Source organism: Balearica regulorum, chromosome 19, assembly GCF_011004875.1.
Source record: "Balearica regulorum gibbericeps isolate bBalReg1 chromosome 19, bBalReg1.pri, whole genome shotgun sequence".
NCBI lineage: Eukaryota > Metazoa > Chordata > Aves > Gruiformes > Gruidae > Balearica > Balearica regulorum.
The window spans coordinates 8,049,572-8,072,021 of NC_046202.1; the positions used below are offsets into that span (position 1 = coordinate 8,049,572).

At 42.0% G+C, this 22,450-nt stretch overlaps 1 protein-coding gene across 13 annotated transcripts in view; it reads right to left on the reverse strand.

Moving 5' to 3' along the window:
• The window catches only part of CUX1 (cut like homeobox 1), a 278,791-nt gene that overhangs the window by 57,829 nt on the left and 198,512 nt on the right, over positions 1–22,450 (reverse strand). For 3 of the 13 annotated variants that reach the window (XM_075771597.1, XM_075771590.1, XM_075771589.1), the window contains exons 13-20: positions 18,405–18,453; positions 17,293–17,389; positions 15,532–16,203; positions 14,465–14,530; positions 13,002–13,103; positions 9,948–10,774; positions 8,346–8,511; positions 7,608–7,664 (exon numbers count right to left, since the gene is read on the reverse strand). In XM_075771597.1, the coding sequence (XP_075627712.1) occupies positions 7,608–7,664; positions 8,346–8,511; positions 9,948–10,774; positions 13,002–13,103; positions 14,465–14,530; positions 15,532–16,203; positions 17,293–17,389; positions 18,405–18,453 (2,036 nt within the window). The remainder of the gene's footprint in view (positions 1–7,607; positions 7,665–8,345; positions 8,512–9,947; positions 10,775–13,001; positions 13,104–14,464; positions 14,531–15,531; positions 16,204–17,292; positions 17,390–18,404; positions 18,454–22,450) is intronic. The other 10 variants (XM_075771595.1, XM_075771596.1, XM_075771592.1 and 7 more) reach the window with 6 other exon arrangements.

Here is a 22,450-nt window from a genome sequence, read left to right on the forward strand (position 1 = left end):
GATCAGAAAAAGTAAAAAAAAAAAAAAAAAACCCAACCAACCAAACTGAAACACCAAAACCAGAACAGTTGGGCTCGTTCCTGCTCGTCCTCTCTCTTTCAAGGTCTGGTGGCTTTTTAGGTGCTGGTATTGCTTACATAATAGCCTTCCCCATCAAACACAACAAAATGTTGCAACTTCAATAGACAGTAATTGCAAAGTTCGCATAAAGGCAGTTAAGCTGCTTTATTTAGGTGCCAAATGAGAGGCTAATTTTGGTCCTCTGGTAAAGGACAAATGAAACATCTGCCAGTTCAAACTTGCACTATTTTTAGGACCCAAGTTCCAGAGGGGTAAAAGAGAGGAACAAACATAAAACCCCACCGTAGTTACACTGCAGCAAATCTCACACCTCCTTCGCGCGTGCAAACCAGGTGGAGCGGAGCCGGAGGGGGCAGCTCCCGCCTCTGCGCCCACCCCAACCCTTCGGCAAGGGACAAGGAGAGGGGGGACAACTCAGGAGGAGACACCGGCGTGAGCATCTCGTGCCGTGCGACAGAGACAGAAGCTTTGGCCGGGCTCTGCAGGGAGAGCTGCTGAGGACACCTCGCCAGGACGACGTTACACGGCAGAGGCTCCGAGCGCTGGGAGCAACACGGGGATACGGTGTCAAGCTCGGGTTTTGCCAACAAACAGCATCAAACAGCGCTCGAGTTATTCTGGGGAACCATCGCTCTTTTCAACCTCGCTATAGAGCGTTACACGATGGCCAAAGAAACAAGTATCTTTAAGTTGCTATCAGCAATATCTCTGACAAGTATAAATACGGGACATGTACTATCAGGCCTATTTTTCACTTCTTGTTGTCATTATATTTTCTCCTTTCATTAGGCTTATTAATTGGATATTTTTCAATTTTCACTTTTATTTAAGTTTGATCTCAAATCCACTTTGTTTTGTTTTCAATGCAAGTTGTGTTTCTCACCAGATTTAAAATAATCACTGGATTTTTTTCATTTGCTGTTTCTCTGGATGGCTGCTGGCAAATTTAAAAACCTCCAATACCCATCAAATTAGGTGAGACAAATTCATTAGTTTTTCTCCTTTCCTGCTGTACCCTAATGCAAACGACAGGCTAGAAGGTAACTTAGAAGATATTAATTTTCTGGTAATTTTCTGTTTTTTCTTCTTGGGAATGATTTGCTATCAAGTAATAGATAACTCTCTAATCAGAACAGGATTTCGTTGTTGGAGTCTAACAGGCTGTTTATTTCCCTGATTCAGAGCTGCTTGGAGGAGAAGACAGCTGCCTTGTAGCTCCGTCCCCATTATAAGATGGGAATAATAACCTGCGCTTTCGGTGCTAGCACACTTTTTTTCAGTATTTTGGAAGGAAAATAGCCCATTATCTGTTCTTTGAATTGAAAGCAAGGCAATTTTCATCCAGCGGAGGAGCATTTTGTCATTTGCAGAGCAGTGGTTGGGCTGTTGCCCGGGGACGGCCGAGGGCACGATGGCTAACTCCATCCCACCGGTGGCAGCCACGTGGCCACGGGGGCTGGACCTGCAGCCCCCTCCTTTTCCCACAAGCAACGAGAAGACCAACATGAGCTTCTGCCAGCTGCCAGAGCCTCCTATTACCAACAGAAAAATATCTGCTCCCTTGGGAGAAGAGCCTTTCTGACCCCTTCTGCAGCTGCCAGCCCACGGGGGACAGATCCCGGCCATCACCCCGGCTCCTGACCCCCCCTGGAGCCGCCTGGCCTTCCTGCGCTGCAGCATGACTGCGATGGCCTCGCTCGCGTTTCAGTGCTGCTCCAGTTGTTTTTATATTTGGCTTGCTAACGTATCAAGCTCATCGTTTTCCGCCCCGCTCCTCTGTGGTTAGCAGCTGGCAGGAGAAGTCCCCCGCACCTGAAGTGGGGAGGGGAGGTAACGTGGGTCCCTTCCCCAAAGGAGGCTGCTCATCTCCAAATGCACAAGCGGAGGGAAAAGAAAATGCTGATAATTAATGAAATTAAGTAATAAGTAATGAAATGATGAACAGCGAATTTTACAGAGCTCTAATATTCAATGGCCGTGGTTTCTTTTAAACAAGGCCTGAATGTGGTGCAACGAATGTACATGCTCAGATCCATGCTGAGGTTGCAGCGGAAAAATGCATTCACAAACTACATCCACTTTTTAGTAACTATTATGCTACCTGGTACTCTTCTAAACTACCTGAGAAAGGTAGCAGCAATAATGGTCAGGAAAGTTTCTTTTTTTTTTTTTTTTCATACAGCTTAAAAAAATATATTGATTCATTAACTCTGATTTTTAAAAACAAAGCCCTTGAGAATGTGGCATCAGTGTGCCTGGCGAAATGCTACCGCAGGGCTGCACGCGATCTCCTTGCCTGGAGATCCTTTCACACACACCACAGGAGAGTGAGCGTAAAGGACCCACATTCCCAAATTAACCACAGAAATAAAACATAGCTGCAACTTGACTGGCTAACTTCTCCAAAACGAATGCTACGAACCCATAACCACACTTCAGAGCAAATTAAATTTCTCTTCAGAATCCAGCACGAGTCTCCTCTTTGCTGTATTAAATGAAAAGTGTGTTGGTGCTTTGTCATTATAATTCAGCCGCAAGGAATATCTGCCTAAAAAATACTGTTCACTCTGTGATTATATATTTTACTTTAGCATTTTTTTAACAGTAAAGCTATGACCACAATGAGGACGGAGTCATCTTCTGCAAGTTTAATCACCGTGTGGTTCAACGGACAGAAAAGAATACAACTAGGAGAGAAATTTCTTCACAAATACCAACAATTTACAAAGCATAGCTGAGTGATAAAGGACTACGGCCATGCAAGGGAGCCTGGGGAGGACACACCTAGGCAGGAGGCAGAAATGACCCGATGACGGCTACCGACGATAGCCAATGTTGAATTAAGAATTCACTTGAAGCACTGACTTCACGCCGCATTCCCAGGTCCCAGTAAGGTGCCTCGACAGCGATTCTCCCAGCTTTATTGATACCAGAAAGGCTGCCAGGAAGGTTTTCATGGTCCAAATGTCAGGGAAATGGCAGAGAATATGATCACACACACGTTACAGACGGACTATAACAGCTGCCCTTATGAGGAGCCAACTGATACCCCATGGTCTGAAATCAAGACAGCCACAGCCAACTGCTTCAGAGCCGCAATCTCAAGCCACACAAAGAATGTGGAAACTTCACGAATACGTGTCAGTGTGTTTCAGGGTTAGAACGAAGGTAACTGTTCGGCTGACTTAATTGTTCAGCTCCAAACTTTAGGAACGCATTTGCACCTAACACAAAAGGAGACAACCTTCTCGACCAAATGGAAAGACTGAGAAGTTGGTCATCAAACATAATCTACCTATGCAAGGAATTCTTGTGGTCCAACTACCCAGCTATTAAAAGCCACGTGATCTCCGTTCTCTTCCATTTTACAGACTACATTAACCACAAACATTTCATGTCATACAATTTCATTAACCCTAATGCCAGCAAACGTCTGCAAAACAAGCTCTCTCTTCTTTTTGAAGGATTCAGCTAAGGATTCAGCTCTCCATGTACTAAGCCATGCTCTGGAGCACCATCTCGGACAGTTCTGCTTGTCCAAAACAAAACCATACAATGAAGGCAATAATGGTGAAGCATGGAGAAACGGGCAGGAGGTCAGAGCTTCATGGCCACCACGTGGCGAGCGAGCTCTTCCTGTAAGCACACCAGGATGGTAATCCTGAACATGAACTCTGAGCCTGAAATGCACTCTCCCCCCACTTTGTTTCTCTCAGAGTAGCCAATGTGACAGCATCTTTCTGTCATCAGGTAAATAGGAAGACCTACCCAGCACACAGTTAACTACCTGCCTGCTCAGCAGCTCCTGTACTGAAAATACTACAGGAATATGCACTACATACATAAAAATACTATGGACACCTGGCTTTGTCATCATTCCACAATACGTCTGTTAATATCGTAACTACAGTAAACCATAGATTGCCTTCTGGATTTTTTTCAGATTTTCTTTCCCAAGGGATGATAAGAAGTAATCTCCCTGTTGTTACAAATGTTTTATTTTGAAAATAAAGCTTTTATGCATATTTTAGTTGATCTAAATACAGTAGATCTTGGGTTTTTAAATCACCAGATAATATGCAATTATCTCGAGCTAGATTCTGATTTTGAAACAAGCTCTAATTAGCTCCCCATTTTATCCTGCTATAATCCTTTCTTCAACTCCCATGAGTGTTACTATTGCTAAGCAGCATGAGGTTAGGAATGATGGATGATACCCAGAAAGGAAGACAAACAAAAGGGAAATTCAAAATCCCCTGAGATCACCCGCAGCTGTATCGGCAAATGAAGATTTCCACATTAGGTCATAAGACGACCCTTACAGAAACACATACCAAAAAGGCACGTCTTTTTCCCACTGAGTATTTGCAAGTCTTTAATGTAGTATATAGAGAGTATATGTCCTTCACAGAGGATAAATACAGAAGTGAATAAAAATGCAGCTTTCCTGGGAGTAGCTATGAAATCAACAGCACCAAAAAAAGCAACTTTGTCTTAATGTCATATAGATGCTCAGTACAGACATAAGACCCCAAAATAAAACAAACTACTAAGGGCTCTATACAGTACAACTATTTAGAAAAATAGCTGAGCACGTAAACCTTCTTCTGGCACATGGCTACTGGCCAAACCCAACCCAGCTCTGATCATCAGTAATGCAACTAAATAAGGGCCAAATTCATCATGAAAAAATGCTGATGCACTTGGGTGACACTAATTCAACTTTTTTTTCCATGTGATTTGGTCCGTGCTTTTGACACATAAATCATTAAAAAGGCAGATTTACCCAAGGGCATTAGAGCATTTAGGTGGAAAGAAATACACAGAAAAAATATTAGAAAAGGCACAGTGATACTATTTTTGACCACCTAGGGTACAGACACCATTTTTGTGTAAAACACGTTCATTGAAACTTGCACAAAATCACCAAAGCCTTGATGAAAGGTCAGAGGCAGAAAATACATACATAGATATATTTTATGTATATATGGTTGTCGTTTTGGTACAGTTTTTTTTTTTTGAAAATTCACAAATACAGCTTGCAAAGAGGAAAAATGAGCCTGGCTACTCTTTGCTATCTCAAAATACATACATACATATATATATATATATAATGCTTATCCATTCACCCTTACATATAAAAGACTGATGGGTCCATCTGTCCACGTGTGACAATGGAAAACTACTGGAGAAAAGAACAGATTTTCATGAATGAGGTGTTAATCAAAACCTTATGATCTAGAAGTGTAACTAACTGGGTCAGAAATCCAGAAAATCTTGCTAGTTTGATAGAACAGTGCCAAATGGTAATGAAAATACTCACAGCTAATAAAAGTTTGAGACGTTACTATGCATGTTGACACTCTGTGCACTGAAGACCTTCTTGGCAAGGCACTCAGGAGCCACTGAACGCATTAGTTTAATTTCACTTCTCTCCCTTCATGCATTCAACAAGTTCCAAGCCAATTATATTACATGGAAAAGGCTCCAGACCTTTTCTCGTTTTAGAATTGTTCTGATTAATTTCTGTTTTAAAATTACAAGTATGCAACCTGTTCTGCCTTGATTTTCCTGGGAAATGTCTCAGAAGACCAGAAAATGGGAGCGCTTTTTTTTTTTTTCCCTGCCCTGGAGTGGAGGATCTTTCACAAATGCATAATTATTATTACCTTTTCCAAACTGTTTGCTGCGCTTTTAATTACAGAACAGCTGCTAATAAAAGGAAATTACCAAACTGCCCTTCCTCATTCAAATAACTTCGTTTCGCTCTTTTGTTCTGCGCGGTGTCACAACCTTCCTTATTCCTTTACAGAGAGAAAGGCACCGAGAAAAGAACGTCTTGTACGACAATTTTATTTTTAATCATTGGAAAGGAGGAATAAAAGGGCATGAGCCCATTTTCTCATTTGTAAATCTGCTTTAAGGAAAGAAGGACGGCAATCATCAATAATATGATTTTTTTGAGCTAATAGGAACGTGTCACCTCACAAAACGTTAGCTCAAGGGCAGGAACTGACAAACGAGATTGGGAGTGTGGGAGGGGAGCAAAACATCACGGCAGCAAAACTGAACTTCCTGAAGGAAATCACTTTCAGCTACCCGCGATCCCCACGGGAATCTGTAAGGTGGTCGGATTTTAATACTATGGGCCTGTCTTTCAATCTTTTATAATTACAGTTAGTCATAAATATGATGATTAGCAATAACAATGCAGCCTTTTCCCAGCTCCTCTGATTTCAAATTCCTCTTAAAATGGCTACAATTAATTACTCATATTTTCCATGCTGTCTTAGGCATTTATAACTGCAACAGTTACTCTTGCACAGTATTGATGCTACAAAAAAGTAGTCAATGGCACGCTTTTAATGAACAGCAGCATATAAAACAGCGCAGGAAATTTCCATGTTTGCTAAATGCTTGGCTATAAGTAACAATAGCCCTATGATTGCAAATAATTTTTTCCCATTTTGGTTTTGTTTTCACAGCTTGTTTTTACCAGGGGCATTTATTTTATTTTTTTTTTGCTTTTATCTATTTATTTTCAACTGTTCTTCTTAAGAAAAATGTGGGCTGAATATCATCATCACGGATTTTCTTCTAGTAAAATCTTTTTGAATGCAAAATAGTTTCCCAGTAGAGAGAAAAAGCAGTTTGGTTGGGATACTCAGAATAAACCTAGCAAGCTCCAGGAAATAAAAGAGGGTTTCCGAATGGCAGAAAGGTAGAAGAAGAGCACAACCCATCCTTCTCTGTACCCTGAAATGCAGTAATTCTCCAACACAGGGCACTGGCTGGAAGCACAGAGCAGGGCACAAGTATTTTTCTAGAGTACCAAACAGCCCGAGTGGTTTACGTCAGTTAAGCACATCGTTGGTAAAACGTCTGTGTGGGTAGAGTTTGGTATCTAACAGCAGGAACACAGCTGTTCCGTTCCAGCCTCCTTCCTATCCTGTGGCCATCTTCTAAACCCTTTAGCAATTCACTTCTCTCTGACACTCAGCTTTGCTGCATCTGCTTTTTTTTGCAAACGGAAAGGGGAGGGAGAAAAAAAGGTCGGCTTGGAATATTTAACGAAGCTTGAAAAAGACAGACATAAGGTGGGTCTTTTCCCCACCTTCAAATTAACAAAGCAGATTTTGTGCAAATGCAAGTGGAAAAAAAAATATGCCAGCGAGTAAGGCAGCTGGAGTATGTAGATCACGTTACAAACGAAAGGCTTGTTTTACAGCCATTGTCACATGTCAAGTTGATAAGCTGAACTATGGTAAAAAAAACCCTACAGAGCCAATGATCTCTAAGATCAGACAGAGTCTCTTTACCTAATGTATGCAGCTAAATATGTGTACTCCCTACATCTGCCATAGCAACAAGGAGAGAACGAGGAATTAATGGTGTTAATAAAAAAATTGAAGGGTCTCCTGTATGATACAACAAAACGCGAGAAACCTCTCGGCATCAAAGCAAAAGAAACGTAACAAAAGCACAGAGAATTATTTCAGAGCAAATCATTGAAACCAGCTGATTACCTGAGCTCGCACATCCCTGCTGTAGGGAATCCTGCAATGATGTCACAGAGTGAAGGACTAGATAAGAGAGAGAGGAAAATCAGGGAACAATAAAAGGAGATGCCAAACCACAAACTAAACAGTAAGCAGGCTCAACAAATAGCAAACCGCTTATCTCGGCAAAGGCACGCTGCTCATTTAAGTCAGTGGCATTATAAGGGTACAACCGAGGCCAAACTCTAGTCTGGCCTGTCTGTATCAATAGGTATTAGGATAAGAGAGAGCCACAATAAAGCGTAATTGCAACACGGCATTCCCCCTTTAAAGCTGAGTTCTTCTAGCTCACCTCCTGAAGCAATCGATATTCTCCTTGGAACAATAAAAATCCCCTACGCAACCCTAGAAAACAGCGCACAGGATTTTTCCAGCTCTTTGGCCAAAATTTTTTGAATTACGTATCATATTCATGCCTAGATAATATCATCCTAATTAGGAACTTGATAACTGCTGCTTATTGATTACACACAAACGAGTGCTTTGTTCGTAAACATTCCCAGCGTGTGTGTGTTCCCCCCTCCCCACCCAGGACCGGCTGGGCTGCAAGGGTGGACGCTGCCACTTCCAGTAATGCCTGGACTGGCACTGGGCGCATGTCCCGCTTACTGCAAATTTAATAAAAAAAGAAAAAAAAAAAAAAGGAAAAAGAAAAAAAAGATTTCCTCCTCCTCAACTCAAACAACATAGTGGAATTTTAATTACCTTGTCCTTGTTGCTGCCCTTGTGCAGGCAGGACACACTGTCCCAGCTCACCATTCAACCAGAGCTGCATACGAATAAATGGTTCTCGGCCTTTTTGGGTCAATTTACTCCATGGCTTTGGCCTGGAGAGCATGTCACTGACACTTCCTTGGGACAGCCCCAATACCTGAAGTGAAGCAACCAAGAACGGCACGTTAACACATTTGATGTGGAAGGGGGGGGTAACTGAAGTCACTTTGGTTTCCTTTACTGCTACATCGCTCAAATCGTTTTTATATGGACAATTAGTAAAACTGCAACACGACAGCTTTAGGTCATGGATGGAAATGCTTTCCTCCTGCCGTGGTTTCCTTCTGGAGCGTGGGTTTTTTCCTGCAGGAACGGAGCGGCAGCGCAAATGGCAAAAGGATGGCGCGAGATTTGCATGCTTTTCATATTTTGTGTCAAACAGTTTCATTAGTTCTAACAGGAAAAACACCGAGTCCAGGCACACGCAGGCAGATAATGAAATGACTGGCATGTATTTTGTTCTCAAACAAAAATAATCGGGACTTTGGAGACTAGGCCTATATTTGGTTGATTTTTTGGGGGTATGAATTACAACGATGTGTGTTTTCACCTGTAGCAGCGGCTGCTCCACGTAAGTAAATATTTAAGAATACAGCCGACCGCAGCAGAAGGGGAATTTCAGGCAGGCAGAATGCAATTACTTCCCAGGAATTCAGCACAGGTACAGGGGTTAAAAATCATCCTTAATGAAAGCTGCCATGGGATCTTTAATGACCCCAAGAGGTCAGGCTTTTCATTTTACATCTTAGTGAAAAGGTAATAGCGCAATGCCAGCTCCTATTATACTATTATATTGATTTGATTCTTTATAGGAAGAAGAAACACCAGATGCCCACCACTTCTCATGGCCTGGGAAGTGGTTTCTGGTGTTTCCCCCCCGTTCCCAAAATCCCACGTGTGCAATGCTTAGGGCCCACAACGTGAGAACTTCAGAAAGCCTTATCTTGCATCGCATATCTCTAATCAAACATTGCTTAAAAACGCCTCAAAGCACACTAAGATACCAAGCACCGGGTATAACAAATGACTGTGAATTCTTGACTTAAGACTAAGGAGAGGTAGGGGATTTTCTGCGTGTTTGTTTAAATACCCTCGTGCCCATTTCCAAATATTAAAAAAAAGGAAAAATGCTCTTGTGTCCATAATCTTCACTTATAACAAATTTAAGACTCTCCAGTCATGACAATGGTATTACTCAAATATTCCATGAATTCACCACATTAAGCATGAAACACTGAGTCTCAGTAACGTTTGCTTCAGGTTTCGATGTTTCTGAACTTGGGGGTCCCATTGCTAATTACAAGTGGCTGAAGCCAATCTTTGTGTAACAACCTACGCAATTCACAAAATACAGGAAAACTAACACTTTCCTTGGTGAATTTACTTTTTAAATACTTAACATAGGAAGCAAAAACATTTTTCCGTAAGACAGATGTGGCACATCCCCCTCCGTTAAACTGAGCTCCGTACCAAGGTAAGGAGCAGAATGCACATTCACAACGCTGGTGTAACAAGAGAGAACCAGTTCTTTACCTTTTCCCCAAAGATCCTTTGGCAGATGCCATTCTTTGCTAGCTTTTCTTTGACCTGCCGCGTTAGCTCTATCGTATCCACTTCCTGGTACATATAAATCTCATACTGCTCGGGTGTCAGTGGAGGAACCGAAGGTTTGGATGGCTTTGACAAAGACACGATAGGGGATGAAGGGAGGGGGCTATTTTGTGGTGTCTCACTGCGACTCGCCCCAGTCATGCTCAATTCAGAACTCTGGGAGTACGGAGATTCAGCGTTTGGCCACTCTTTCCAATACTCTGAAGAAGATGGTCCTTGGAGCTGGCTACGATCTGGCCTAGTCTGATTGCTGACCTTTTCTTTTCCACCACTGGCTTCCTCAACTTTTATATCTTCGGGAAGAGCTGTATTTCTTCTCTCATGCTGCACAGTATTCCACCAATGGTCCTTCCAAACACCACCACGTCCCAACTCATTTTTAACATGCCTCAACATACCCTGGGTGGAATCACTTATTCCATGAAGCTCTAAAACAGGCGCCTCCTGAGGCTCCTTTTTGAGCCCAGAGAGGTTCTGCAATGCAGAGAGACTGGAATCAGTGACAGATGAATGTTTCTTCAGGGATATGGCCAAAGGAGAATAGCCGGAAACCGAAGACATTGCAGGTGTAGATACGGGTTTGGGGGACAGGATAGAAATGTCAGCTTGAGATAAAGGTGGTGTTTTTAAGGCAGGTTCAAGGGCAGCCTGCTGTGCCTCCATTTCGCGTCGGGCTTGTTGCAGAATGGATCGAATAGCATCATCAGAATTGCCACTGCTAGATGCAGAAGGCGGCTGAGCCGGCTCAGCTATGAAAAACAACCAAAAGACTAAATGCAACAGAGGAATAGGCTTCATATTCAACATGTGCTACTGTACATATTTCCCTGTCAGAAAAAGGGCTGCAATACATTTCTGGATGGGAGGGAGAAGTTTTCACTAAGCAAAGATTTGCACTTTTCAAAATAAGGTTAAGATTTCCAAAGTTCTTCATTGGAAAATTTTTATAGTTGCCAAAGTGCTGGACATTTGCACGCACAGACTCAACTGCAGAAGTCTCGTACTACTTGCGCATTTTCCACCATTGTAAAAATTTTCAAATAAATGCCTTTGAAAATCAAGCCTTCACCTCTTCCTCCCCCACCCCCAAGTGGTCAATAACATTTTATGGTTCTATTTACAAGGTTATTTAACCTTTCGCTTCTATCTCCACAAATGAATCGTAACACACACTCAAAACTGAACACAGCTGCATTCACCTGGACAGACTATTAATACCCCCTTACAATATAAATAAGGTGAGTCCTTCTAACTCCAAAAATATAACACGCCAAGTACAAGAAAGCAAGAACTTCAGTAAGAGACTTCATTATTTCATTTGACAGGCTAAATACGCTCCTGCTTCCTGTTTTCTTGTTCCATGGCCCCAACCACTGAAATAAACAGCTCTACAAAAATCAGGCTGCCGCCCCGCCATCACTCTCGGCCTTTCCTGAAGCCCTAGAATGGAGCCACAGGTGCTCTCAGAAGAGGTAACACCTAAATGCAGTATTTCAGTGGTGAGCCAGGACTCGTGTGGCTGTGCTGCAGCAGGCGGGGATGAGCAGAGACTCAGGGGTGCAGAATTATCTCTGCAGGGCCAGGAGGTTTTTTGCAATGGCATCTGTTTCCATTTAAGTTCACCTCCACTGAGGTCCCCAGTGCCTGAAAATCAATTCCTCTGAAAGCTACTCTACAAAGAATGGGGAAAGTGAAGCACTAGATTGGAACTGGGAACCCATAAACTGCGAGAAGTGGCCTCAAAGTGAAATAAGATTTGACACACGCTGCGTATTATTCTAGTGATATTATGCCTCATCTGAATACATTTCCGAATTTGCCTCCCTGCATTCCTTCCTGTCACACACTGTAAAACACGTGAAAAGCTAAGAAATGGGAAAAAAGACAGTGGGACTATCTCGTCTATCTACTGGTTTCATAGGGAGTTTTGAGGCTGAATTAATATATGAAAGGAAGTCTGAGATTCTCAGATGAAACATGCTATTGAACAATGTGCTTGCAGTTTCCTGCACACAGCCCATAATTTTCTCTATGTAATCACTACTTGTAGAAAGTCATATTATTTAAATCGTATATTAACTAGTCTTTTATATGTTGCCATGAGATTAGCATAGTTTTCATTTAAAAGACAGCTATCCAAAATGGTAAATCAGTATTTACTTTAAAAACCGAAACAAAAGTATTGCGCAATTCTTTCGACTTCAGCATTAGCCCTTTAGCAATACTGGAAACTCCTTTACAGTTGGGAGGGCTATGGAGTAGACAGAAATGTTAACGACACGACAGCATACAGTAAGAAACTAAACTCATCTTGGGCTAAGATGTTAAACTAACGATCTTTTTGGGAAATGAAATGCTTTTTGGATTTGCCAGTTCATTCACTGAATACATTCTGTAACCAAAAATAAAGTCATATAAAGTTAGAACTGAGTTTCCCTATATTATCATTTCAGTACATGATGTGCGCAGTGCGATGGTACTATGGGACTGGTCATTGCTGGCTAGATCGTGACCTTCACCCCGACAAGTCCACTCAGTTCCCTCTCCTGTGCAGTTGTGTCCCTGGGGCCTGAGTTAGAAGCAAAGAGAAAGCAGGAGCCATTCCCTTTCCAAGGAGCAAACTGGTAGAAGAAAGGTTTTTGTAGGTTCCTCCTGCAGAGTGACTGCCTGCAGGTCTGGAGCGGCGTAAAGGCAGCAGAGCTCTGCACATGGAAAAAGGTGTTTAGAAATCCCCCGGGAGCGGGGCAGAGCAGAGCGCTCAGCAGAGACCCTGCCAAGCCGTGACACGTGTAACCTTAACTCGGGATCTCTTATAGACAGAAACAATTCCACTAAATAATAATAATAATAAAAGAAAAAGCTCTTTAAACCTACATTCAAGGTTTTAAGAATATAATTAACTGACCAGAAAGCCCATGGTAATTGTTTTAATTAAATTCTGAAAGAAAAGGAGCAAGAGACAAAATGAGACCGTACCTGTTTTCTGTACTTGCAGCTCCCTTTTGGCTTGTTCGAGAATGGATTTGATGGCTTCATCAGAGCCAGTCTCTGTGGTTCGGATTCTTGTGGTTATATTACCTGAAGAGGAAAACAAAACTAATGACACGGGGAAAACCTTTGGTTGGTTGGTTGTTTTTTTAACACAAAGACAGACAGTATATACTGATGCACCGCCAGCACGACCTGACGACAGTTTACACAGGACCTTTACCAAGATTTACAACACTAAGAACATACTTAACATAGTAAAAGAAAAATATCCTCGTTGTGCAAAAGCCTGTCCACTACCTGCACTGGAACGATGAGAACGCTGACATTGTCAGAGGAAGAACTAGGTAGTCATATATTCTCTTTCCAGGATAACATATATAGGTCTATTCCTTTTTTTTTTTTTTTTTTTTTTTTTTTGGGAGGGGAAGAGGAAACAGAAGGGAAAAGAACCAGATGGGAAAGGAAGAAAGCTAAAAACATAAGATCAGGAATCAACTTAAATATTGCATCAGCTGCTAGGCAAAGGAGGATGAGTATACATTCAGCCCAAAACAGAATTAAAAAGTAACTAGATAAAAGTAATTTTTAACTTTCTAGAGGTTAATATATTAAGAGAAACAGTCATTTAAACGCAGATACCATTTGAAGTACTCTCCAGCTAAGAGCTATTACTTGGTTGTTTTGGTTTGCGTTTGTTTTGGTTTTTTTTTTTAACTACTAAGGGGAAGAAAAGGAGGGAAAACTAGGACTGTGAATGCTATTGCACTTAATCTTGTAATGAAAAATGCAGTTATCATTTGTAAGTGAGCTAGGTAATTTCCAAACAAAGTCAAAATAACTTAAAGAGTTTTGGGGTGCCTGCTTTTGCTTTTTCTTCTTGCTAAACGAAAAATTCTGCAACTAATCTATAATGAAGAACCATGTTCATACTTCCTGTTCAGCGATAATTTATCGACCTGATGCTCACTTATCTTCTTGTCTTTTTCACACACCATACTGAAGTAAGTATCACACTAATTTAACAGCATATTTGTCAACAGAAGCCCCACGAGAAGAAAGAAGTAAATCTAGAGCAGAGGCAGTATGGGATTGATGTCATAATTGTGCAACTTTCTCCCTCCAAAATCACAAAAATAGCAAAGAGAGCATTTCAATAGATCTGATGATTTTATAAAGCCACTTCGATCATTCATCTCTTTTTATCTGCGTACGCAGTGAGGTTAGGAGTGGAAAAAGTATCCAAACAGGGTTACGTTAGTACAGCAGCAGCAGAATTAGAAAAAAGCAAAGTGTTCGTCTAACCCATGGTTTGTTTTATACTTACTGTCTGTTTTTCTATCAGATTCCAGGCCAGAATCAAACTGCACAGTTTTAAGGAAACACACAGCTAAAGCACACTCCACTTCCTAGGTATTGACTGCAAAGAAAAACACCTGCCTGTGACGTACCTTCAGACCCATTTCTTCGTTTCGGTACTTCCTGAAATAGTCTGTTCAGGTTCTGGCCTGGATTCTCTGTTGAAAAACAAGTTTGGTAAGAACAAAACAATCAGGGGATGGTTGCTCTGACATCATGGGCTGTGTGACATGAGAAGCTAGCAGCCTGTCTCTGAACGCGAGGGTTCGAGCTGTCCTCGCCCCCTCGAGCCTTTGTCTGAGTGCTGGAGGAGCCGGCTACTTTGGAAGAAGCAAGGCTGGCTGATTTGTTAATAAAGATTACAGCTACGTTCGGAAAGGAGATTAGACAGATATAAATAAATGTCTAGAGATACCAAAAATGAAGAGGTTAAAGATGGGCAGATAATCCCCTCAAGTACAATCATCAAAAGGAAGAACAGATTATAAATCTAACAGTGTGCGCTTTCAATTAAACAAAATCTAGGAAAATCCTGCCTGTCCCTTCCAGTATTTCTTGACTGTAAACAACTTACTTTTCGGTTTCTCTAAATGTAAATCTCAGTCTTTGCTTAAGATGAATCACAATGAAATGCATGCTATTTCTTAAAATCACCGCCTTAAATATGCAAAGCTGCTTTAAGTTAGGATTTTTTTTTTTTTAATTACTCATCTCATGCATCACCTACGGTATTTTGTCAAAACACTTTGGAAAAAAAGAAAAATCACACAAGACACAACGAAAGCCTAGTCTCAATAAATGACCCCAAATAAAAAATTTCAAGTGTTTCTGAGGGCTGATACCCTTGGTAGCTACTGACCCTTTTCACTCTGTATTTAGCTCCGACACGGAGCTATTGGGAAGTGAGGGCTGTAAGCGTCCCTGCTGCTTGCTCCCGCTGACAAACACAAGTCAGCGGCTAAAAAAAGCATAAGCAAAGATACTAACCTGCTCGAGCGCTGAAAAGCAGAGTTAGAAAGCTGTACTTTCTGTACCTGACGTCTGATTCGGGTGAAAACAGCAGCAACGCACAAACGGCCCCGTACAGGGAAGCTTCCAATTTTTAACATTTGTAACTAAGAGGAAAATAGGGTAAGACCCTCGGCCGGCGAGCGCTTACCTCTTTGTCTACCCTGGATGCTGCGAAGAGCCAAGATGTTCTGCTCGTCCGAGAGGAACTGCTTCATCTTATGAAATGGCTCCTTGCCTCTCACAGTCAGTTTATTCCATGGCTTTGGCCGGGCTAGTATCTCACTCACAGACCCTTGCGACAGTCCCAACACATAATGTCCAAATATCCGCTGTCCAATATTGTGCTTGATCAACTGCTCTTTCACCTGACGTGCAATTTCGGCTGTGTCTATCTCCTCGCCTTCAGAGATGCTCCCAGCACTTTCTGACTGGCTGGGAGACGGGGCCATGCCATTTACGTCCGGACTTTGTTGTAATGGACTTTGGGAAGATATGGAGTTTGTGCTGTAAGGACCTGTTGAAAAAATCATGCTTGTGCTTCCTGCTTCCTGCATTGCCTTGGAGTAGAAGGACTGCATTAGCTGTCGCTGGAGGAGAGAGTTTAGTGCAAATTTTCCTGTGGAGGCCAGGGGTAAGCTGGGGCTCGCCAGGGATGAGCTGAAAAAGTCTTGACTTAAACCCGTTGGTGAGAACTGGTGTGTACCATTAGTATTGGAAGCCTGCTCCCCCGCGTTGCGGAGCAACTGAGAAGGAGGGGAGGCCGGCAAGGTTGCAGGACGCTGACTCTCAGGCTGGTCTTTCCCTTTTCTCCTGGCTGACCCTACAAGGAAGGTCAAACATAATGCATTATGGGGGATCAAAGAGGGAAAAACCAAGATAAAAAAATGCAAAGTTTGCCCCGCAAAGGGAAAAAGTGCAGATTTACAAGGGCCAATGAAGGTGGGATTTTTGTTTTCGTTTTGGTTTTGGGTTGTTTTCTTTTTTTTTTTTTTTTTCCATATTTGAAATTTTAATAAGCCAAACAAGGCCCCCAAAACAAACAACATGCATTTCATGTTTGCACCTTTCTTGTATGTTGCAGCCTGGAGAATCCCCCTTACAGACATTAAAACTAGAACAATTACATGAAGTGCAGTTATACATTTAAAATAAATGCAGTTACAGACAGCAAGTCTCTTTGTTGTCTCTCATTCAAGACATTACTCATTGGACCTGACTGAACCCAAATGCAGCAAACATTTACATTTTGGAACAAACCAATTTGAATAAAGGAATCACCCTTAGGTGGATGCACCAAGATCACTCAGTTAAAGTCATAAAACCCTTCAGAATTCAGTAATCCCAGGGCCAGTGGCAACTTTTAACTTTCTTCCAGCTGCAAAAACCATAAGCATCCAAGTATCTGGAAATTCCATGACTTGCCATTTAAAAAATGTGCACACAAGATGTAAAAAGCCCACATTAGGAAAGCTAAACGGCAAACACGCTTCGCTAAAAAGAAAGTATTTTGTTGTTCCAAGCTGACCTGCTGGTAGTATATCTAAGTGTATCAGACAGGAAGATTATTGTGTTCTACATGCAAACATTTTGCATAACACTGTGTGGGGGGGAAGAGACTTCTGGTGCCACGGATGAATTTGTTCCCAAAACAGAAGACGGCCTCAAACGCTACCACTTGGTACGTCTCGTAATGCCTCTCCTTCCTAACCTTTAAAGACTCTCTGAGGTCTCCAAGTTTTATTTTATTATCCAGCCTATAAAACTGCAGAAATCAAACATTATTCAGTGTTCCTGTTGCCTGTTAATCTTTCTGCCATGCATTAGCTCAGACATTCATCTCTCACTCAGCCCTCCCGCCCTTTACGAGACAGCAAACAAACCAGAATAGCCGAAAATCGCGTCAACCTACCACTCAGGTCACTATTTGTGATACGCAGCGTGGCGTTTTCGGACTGCAAGGAGCGGTTCTTCTCCAGCAGCAGCACCTCCAGCGGTTTAGATGCATCCTAAAGAAAATCAAAGTGGGAGGTTTGTTTCTAAAAGCATTAAGTGTCTCACTCAGGCACTAAAAAGGATTTCCAAAGAAGAAAACAAGTGCTCATCTCTGCTGTGAACGCAGTCAGGGAATTCACCATGCATATATTTGCAGGAATCACTCAGTGCTCCTATGTGAGCCATAGAAGAGATCCACTGTTTAATTTTCATTGTAAATCATTCATCAATTCTCCATTATTTTGAAATGTGTAACGGAACATTGTCTTAATCCTTCTTATTTTCAAATGGTACTGGCAAGCTTTCAATTTAAAAGCTGGAGACTTCTTTTAATCTGATTAAAATAGGAGTTAAGATTATATTATTTCTTCTAGGTCAACTGACCCAAGTTAAGCATTTCCTTGAAATGCTGCATTTCAGCATAAACAGTTTCTTAAAAAATAAAATCAGTCACAGAAATCTGCCATTTACCTTCCACTAAATATCTAACCCTTGACCATAAGAAAACACATCGAAAATTAACCCCAGTATATTGATATTCAGTTCAGATTTCAGAAGCAGGACTTTAATTCATAACCTTCAAACCAAAGTTTGCTGGAATAGCAGAGATTTCTCCTGCTCTCTTAGTGCTCAAAGGTTTGTTTTCTTTTCTGAACATTATTTTCAAGGCTAACAAAGACTTAAAAATGCTAAAATCCTTGCTCAGCGTACTGTCAGTACAAGAAACATGCAAATCTCAGCGTAGCTGTACGGTGACTTTAAAAGACTCCATTCACAACATTAGGGCTATCCACTCCAGCACAGCTGAAACGTCATTCTTCGCCCTTGACCACTTAAAAGAAATTAACAGGCAAAAAATGTTCGGTTCAGCTTTTTACTGAAGAAAACATCGGGAAAACAATGATCAGCCCATATGTCTCAACATCAACAGGAAATTGTCCATGCCAACACCAACGAATTGCAAGACAAAATTTCTGTTCATTAACTGAACTGCCAAAGTAAGTAAGAAAACAAAAGTAGGTTCAGTACCTGCGCACCAGAGCTTTCAGATGGTGCAAACTCCATGGATTTCAATATACTGTGGAAGGCAGAAAAAAAATTATTTTCTATTTCTTCTTTTCATAACAACTGCACTAATGAGCATTAACATTATCATTTCCTACTCTCCAGCAACACTACAAGTGATAACAACTTTCCTTGCAGTAACACAGCCTCATAATGAATATAGAATAACTATTCAAACTAGTTATTGGATAAGAAAATTTTCTCGAGCGTCATCTAAATCATTCCATATGCAATCCCACCAGGCCAGTTTAAAGCGTAAATTTAAAGGTTAATAAGGATATAACATTTTAAGCTGTCAGAAGCAATATAAATTTATCTGTGAAGCTTGAAGGGAATGAAAAACTTGTAGCAAAGCAACAAAACAGGGGAATCACCACCACAGTTACAGTACTTAATCTAATATACACCAGCTCACATATCAAGGAAAGTATGCACAAATAATCTTCCCGACCAAGACACTACAGGCTAAAAGGCAGTTTGTCATTTTAATAACCTCCTAGTTCTATGGCAAAGGGAAGACACAATGGCACAATATTTCTTAGGAAATATGAAAGATCCAAATATTTATAAGTACGTTAGGAGAAGAATCTGATAGTCTCATTGTCAATATTTTATATAAATACTGCGCGGTCAAAGGACGTCTCCCTTCGAAGTCTTTCAGTTAGAGTTGTATTGTCTGGCAAACCAGAATCTTACTGGAATACAAACTTATTATTGTGCTTTCTCTTATAAATTTTGTTTAAATAGCCCTGCCGCAGGCAGGACGTTAAGTTCCTAAGACCGAAGCAATACATGATTTTAGCTTCTCATTGTACAAAGACGACATTCATTTGTTGAAGAAAAATACATAAGCAGATATAGATAGTGTTTACACTGCATTTTTCATGCATAAAGCATCAGGAACTCTGTGAGGCAGGGAGAATATGTTTAAGCATGTATTAAATGTGGAAACTGAGTCAAAAAAGGCAGAAGGCCAGTATTAAGATGTAGGGACTAGTTCTGGATGTCAGCAGGAGCCAGCCAGGCACCCAGTACTCGTTAACTGCTGCAGACCATGTGGCGTCCAGCTCCTCTATAAATCTGTCCGTGTGTTAATCCAGATTTAGATGTCCATTAAGTGACACTCCGGAAATCAGTGGTCTCAGTGACTCATTCAAGATCACACAAAATCATAGCAAATCCAAGGCGGGGGGGGGGGGGAAGTCATTCTGAGACAGAAACCTCACGCATTTTGTATCTGGGCATACTCATTACATACAGTGTTAAATCTGACAGGCTCTCCTACCAATATAATAATTAATAAAATCACAAAATTCTGGCGATCGGTTTCATCATATGGCATCACTGGATGACATCTCCTGCCAGCAATCACTGCAGGGCAGAGCACTACACAATACACAAGCACATAAAGTAATGCTGTCAAGGCTCTGCTTTACGTGGGCACAACAGCTCACCCACGTGCACAAGTGCCTCTCTCCTGCTATTAACGGAGTCGTGCCAGTCAAGGAGAGAGGTTGTGCATTAATGGCTCGAGTTCTTAGAGATCCTGACATTATATTGACATCACAGGGATGTTCACTCAGGTTGCTAATCACTGCTGGAAGCAAGTGTTCCCCAGGACACCTCTGCAGAGGCACCGCTCTGCCTACCAGGACTCCACAGTGCTGGGGGAGATAAATACACAGAGACTCATCTAGGGCAAACCCCAGTCCCTGGAGGGTGCCTGGTTTTGTCCTCCCGTGGATTCTGCAGGGTATGGCCTCTGGAAGGACAGCAAGTAGTAATGTATGTCCTCGTGATGGTCAAATAAGGAGACCCATCCGAATTTTAAAAAAACCACAATTTCTAACAGCAAATTATCACGTGGCAAATTTCCAACGGCAACTCAAAGGTGTTTCTCCCATTTCCGTTCAGATCAGCAGTACACTTGCAACGCAGGTCTCCCAGTCATCCCCACTTACCACGCACTGGTTTGCCACGCAGAGCGGTCCTGGAGCATACCAACCGGGTTCCTTCTGGATGAGACTAAACCAAGAGAAGCTGCCCGCTCTCGGAGGAGCACGCGCGACACGCTCTGACCACTAACGTGCTGCCTATAGAACCAGACTGAAACCAGTCGGTAGTGCACGCCAAGCCTGATTTAGTGTGTACATCTGGTTCTCAGCACCAAAAGCCTGGCTTTAAAGCCTTGGTCCTGCTGTGCCCTGCCACTCGCGCAGGCTGCTCTACCAACGCGTGTCGGATCCGAGCTCCTGCTGCCAGCTGGGAGCAGAAAGGATCCTAAACTTTGCAGCGGCTTTTTTCAGTGAGTTTGGTGCAGTCGTGCGTATTCAAACCTCGGCTGGAAACTTACTGACCTCTGCCTATTTAAAGTGGATTCTTTGCTACCTGAAATAGCCTTCTAGCAATTTCACAGGTAATTTCCTATACATTTAGAACCCAAAATATACTAAAAAACAGGTTGATGGTATCTGGAATTGCCCTTAGAGGGATATTCACTACAGCAGGTTCGTTTTATCAAAAAAATATAAAAGTTAAACATGTCAAAAATGACTCTCCAAATGTGTCACAAGAGAGACATTTTCCTCGGGAGTATGAGGAAGCAAAATGTTTCCCCTTTGGATTCCAGGAATGAGACCTCGAAACAATCTGCTGCTCAAGATCACTTATCTGCTTTTTAAAGGAATGATCTTGTGACATGAATCTGCACATCTAAGACGACTTGAAAGATTTTACTCTAAAGCAAATTGTGTATTGGGACAGTTCGACTTTCTGTTCGTATGATGCCGAATGCAAAGGCAGGAGGGTTAGCACTGTCGTATTACTCGAGAGGGAACTGAAAGGACACCCAGAGCTCTCAGACCTCAAAAATAGGTTTAAAAACCATTTGGCACAAAAAATATTGCAGAAAGCAAGGAATTCTCCCATCCCAGATCTTGACATGGACCCAGTTAAGTTCTCCAAGGTTACGAGTTGGCTGATACTGAGATTCCTCAGCCTAGAATGCCTCTAACATCCTTGGGAGGATTAAGGAAAACACACCAGTGCCAAAACAACTGAGAAATTTATTCTCTTTCTTCCTTACTGACAAGGTATCTTTTTCTTGGGGTGTATGTGTGTTATGAGCAGCTCATTTTTGCTGGTGTCACAGGGCACAAAGGCAGGCATAGTAGGATTCAGCAGGAGGGATACCAGATTTACAGCAACAGACTTTTCATCATTTCACTTCAGATCAAACTGTCGCTCAGGTGATGCACGTTTAGATTTTGGCACATCTTTTGGACCATATGGGAGCAGAGAGGGTGCATGAATGAGCTGCTGTGATGATGTAGCACTGTAAACATCTTCAGTGCTCTCAGAGAGGGTCTTAATCCCCTGCACCATCCAGCGTATAGACCCCAGGCCACCTCCAAGCTAGCTGTCCGTCCCTCCAAAGTCACCTGCCCAGATAAATAAATGTTACCCATGAATTAGGGGATATAAAATCCGTAACAGCCAGGAGAACTGAGTTAATTTGCCGGCACCTGACAAGGGCCGCTTCCAGGAGACTCTCCCATCTATTTCACTTTCTCAAAATAACAGGAACATGCAGAACCACGGTACGAACACTCCTGTGTCATGGCTTCTCCTGGACCTCTTATCTGCCTGCCCATCCCTGCCCTCATGTAAGTCAGTGTTGTGAAAAGCAAATAAAAAAAAACCCATTACCGCCAGGAATACAGGGCTCTAAATGAGTTTCATATCTAAAGTAAAGGCATTAAACCAGGTAGGATTTAAAACTCATTTGCTGTTTTGGTACATTCACATTTCAGTAACTCATGTAGCAAATTGGAAGGTTGTGCCCTAATTCCCATCCACTGCTTTACATACGAGGGCATAAACCAGCGGAAATCTGAAGCTGCGTTTCCTTAACTCAGGGGAGAACACGGACATATTTACCCCTATCACTAAAACAATGAGACCAGTTAACATTCAGGTATAATGACCGAAGAAATGGACAACTCCTTTCA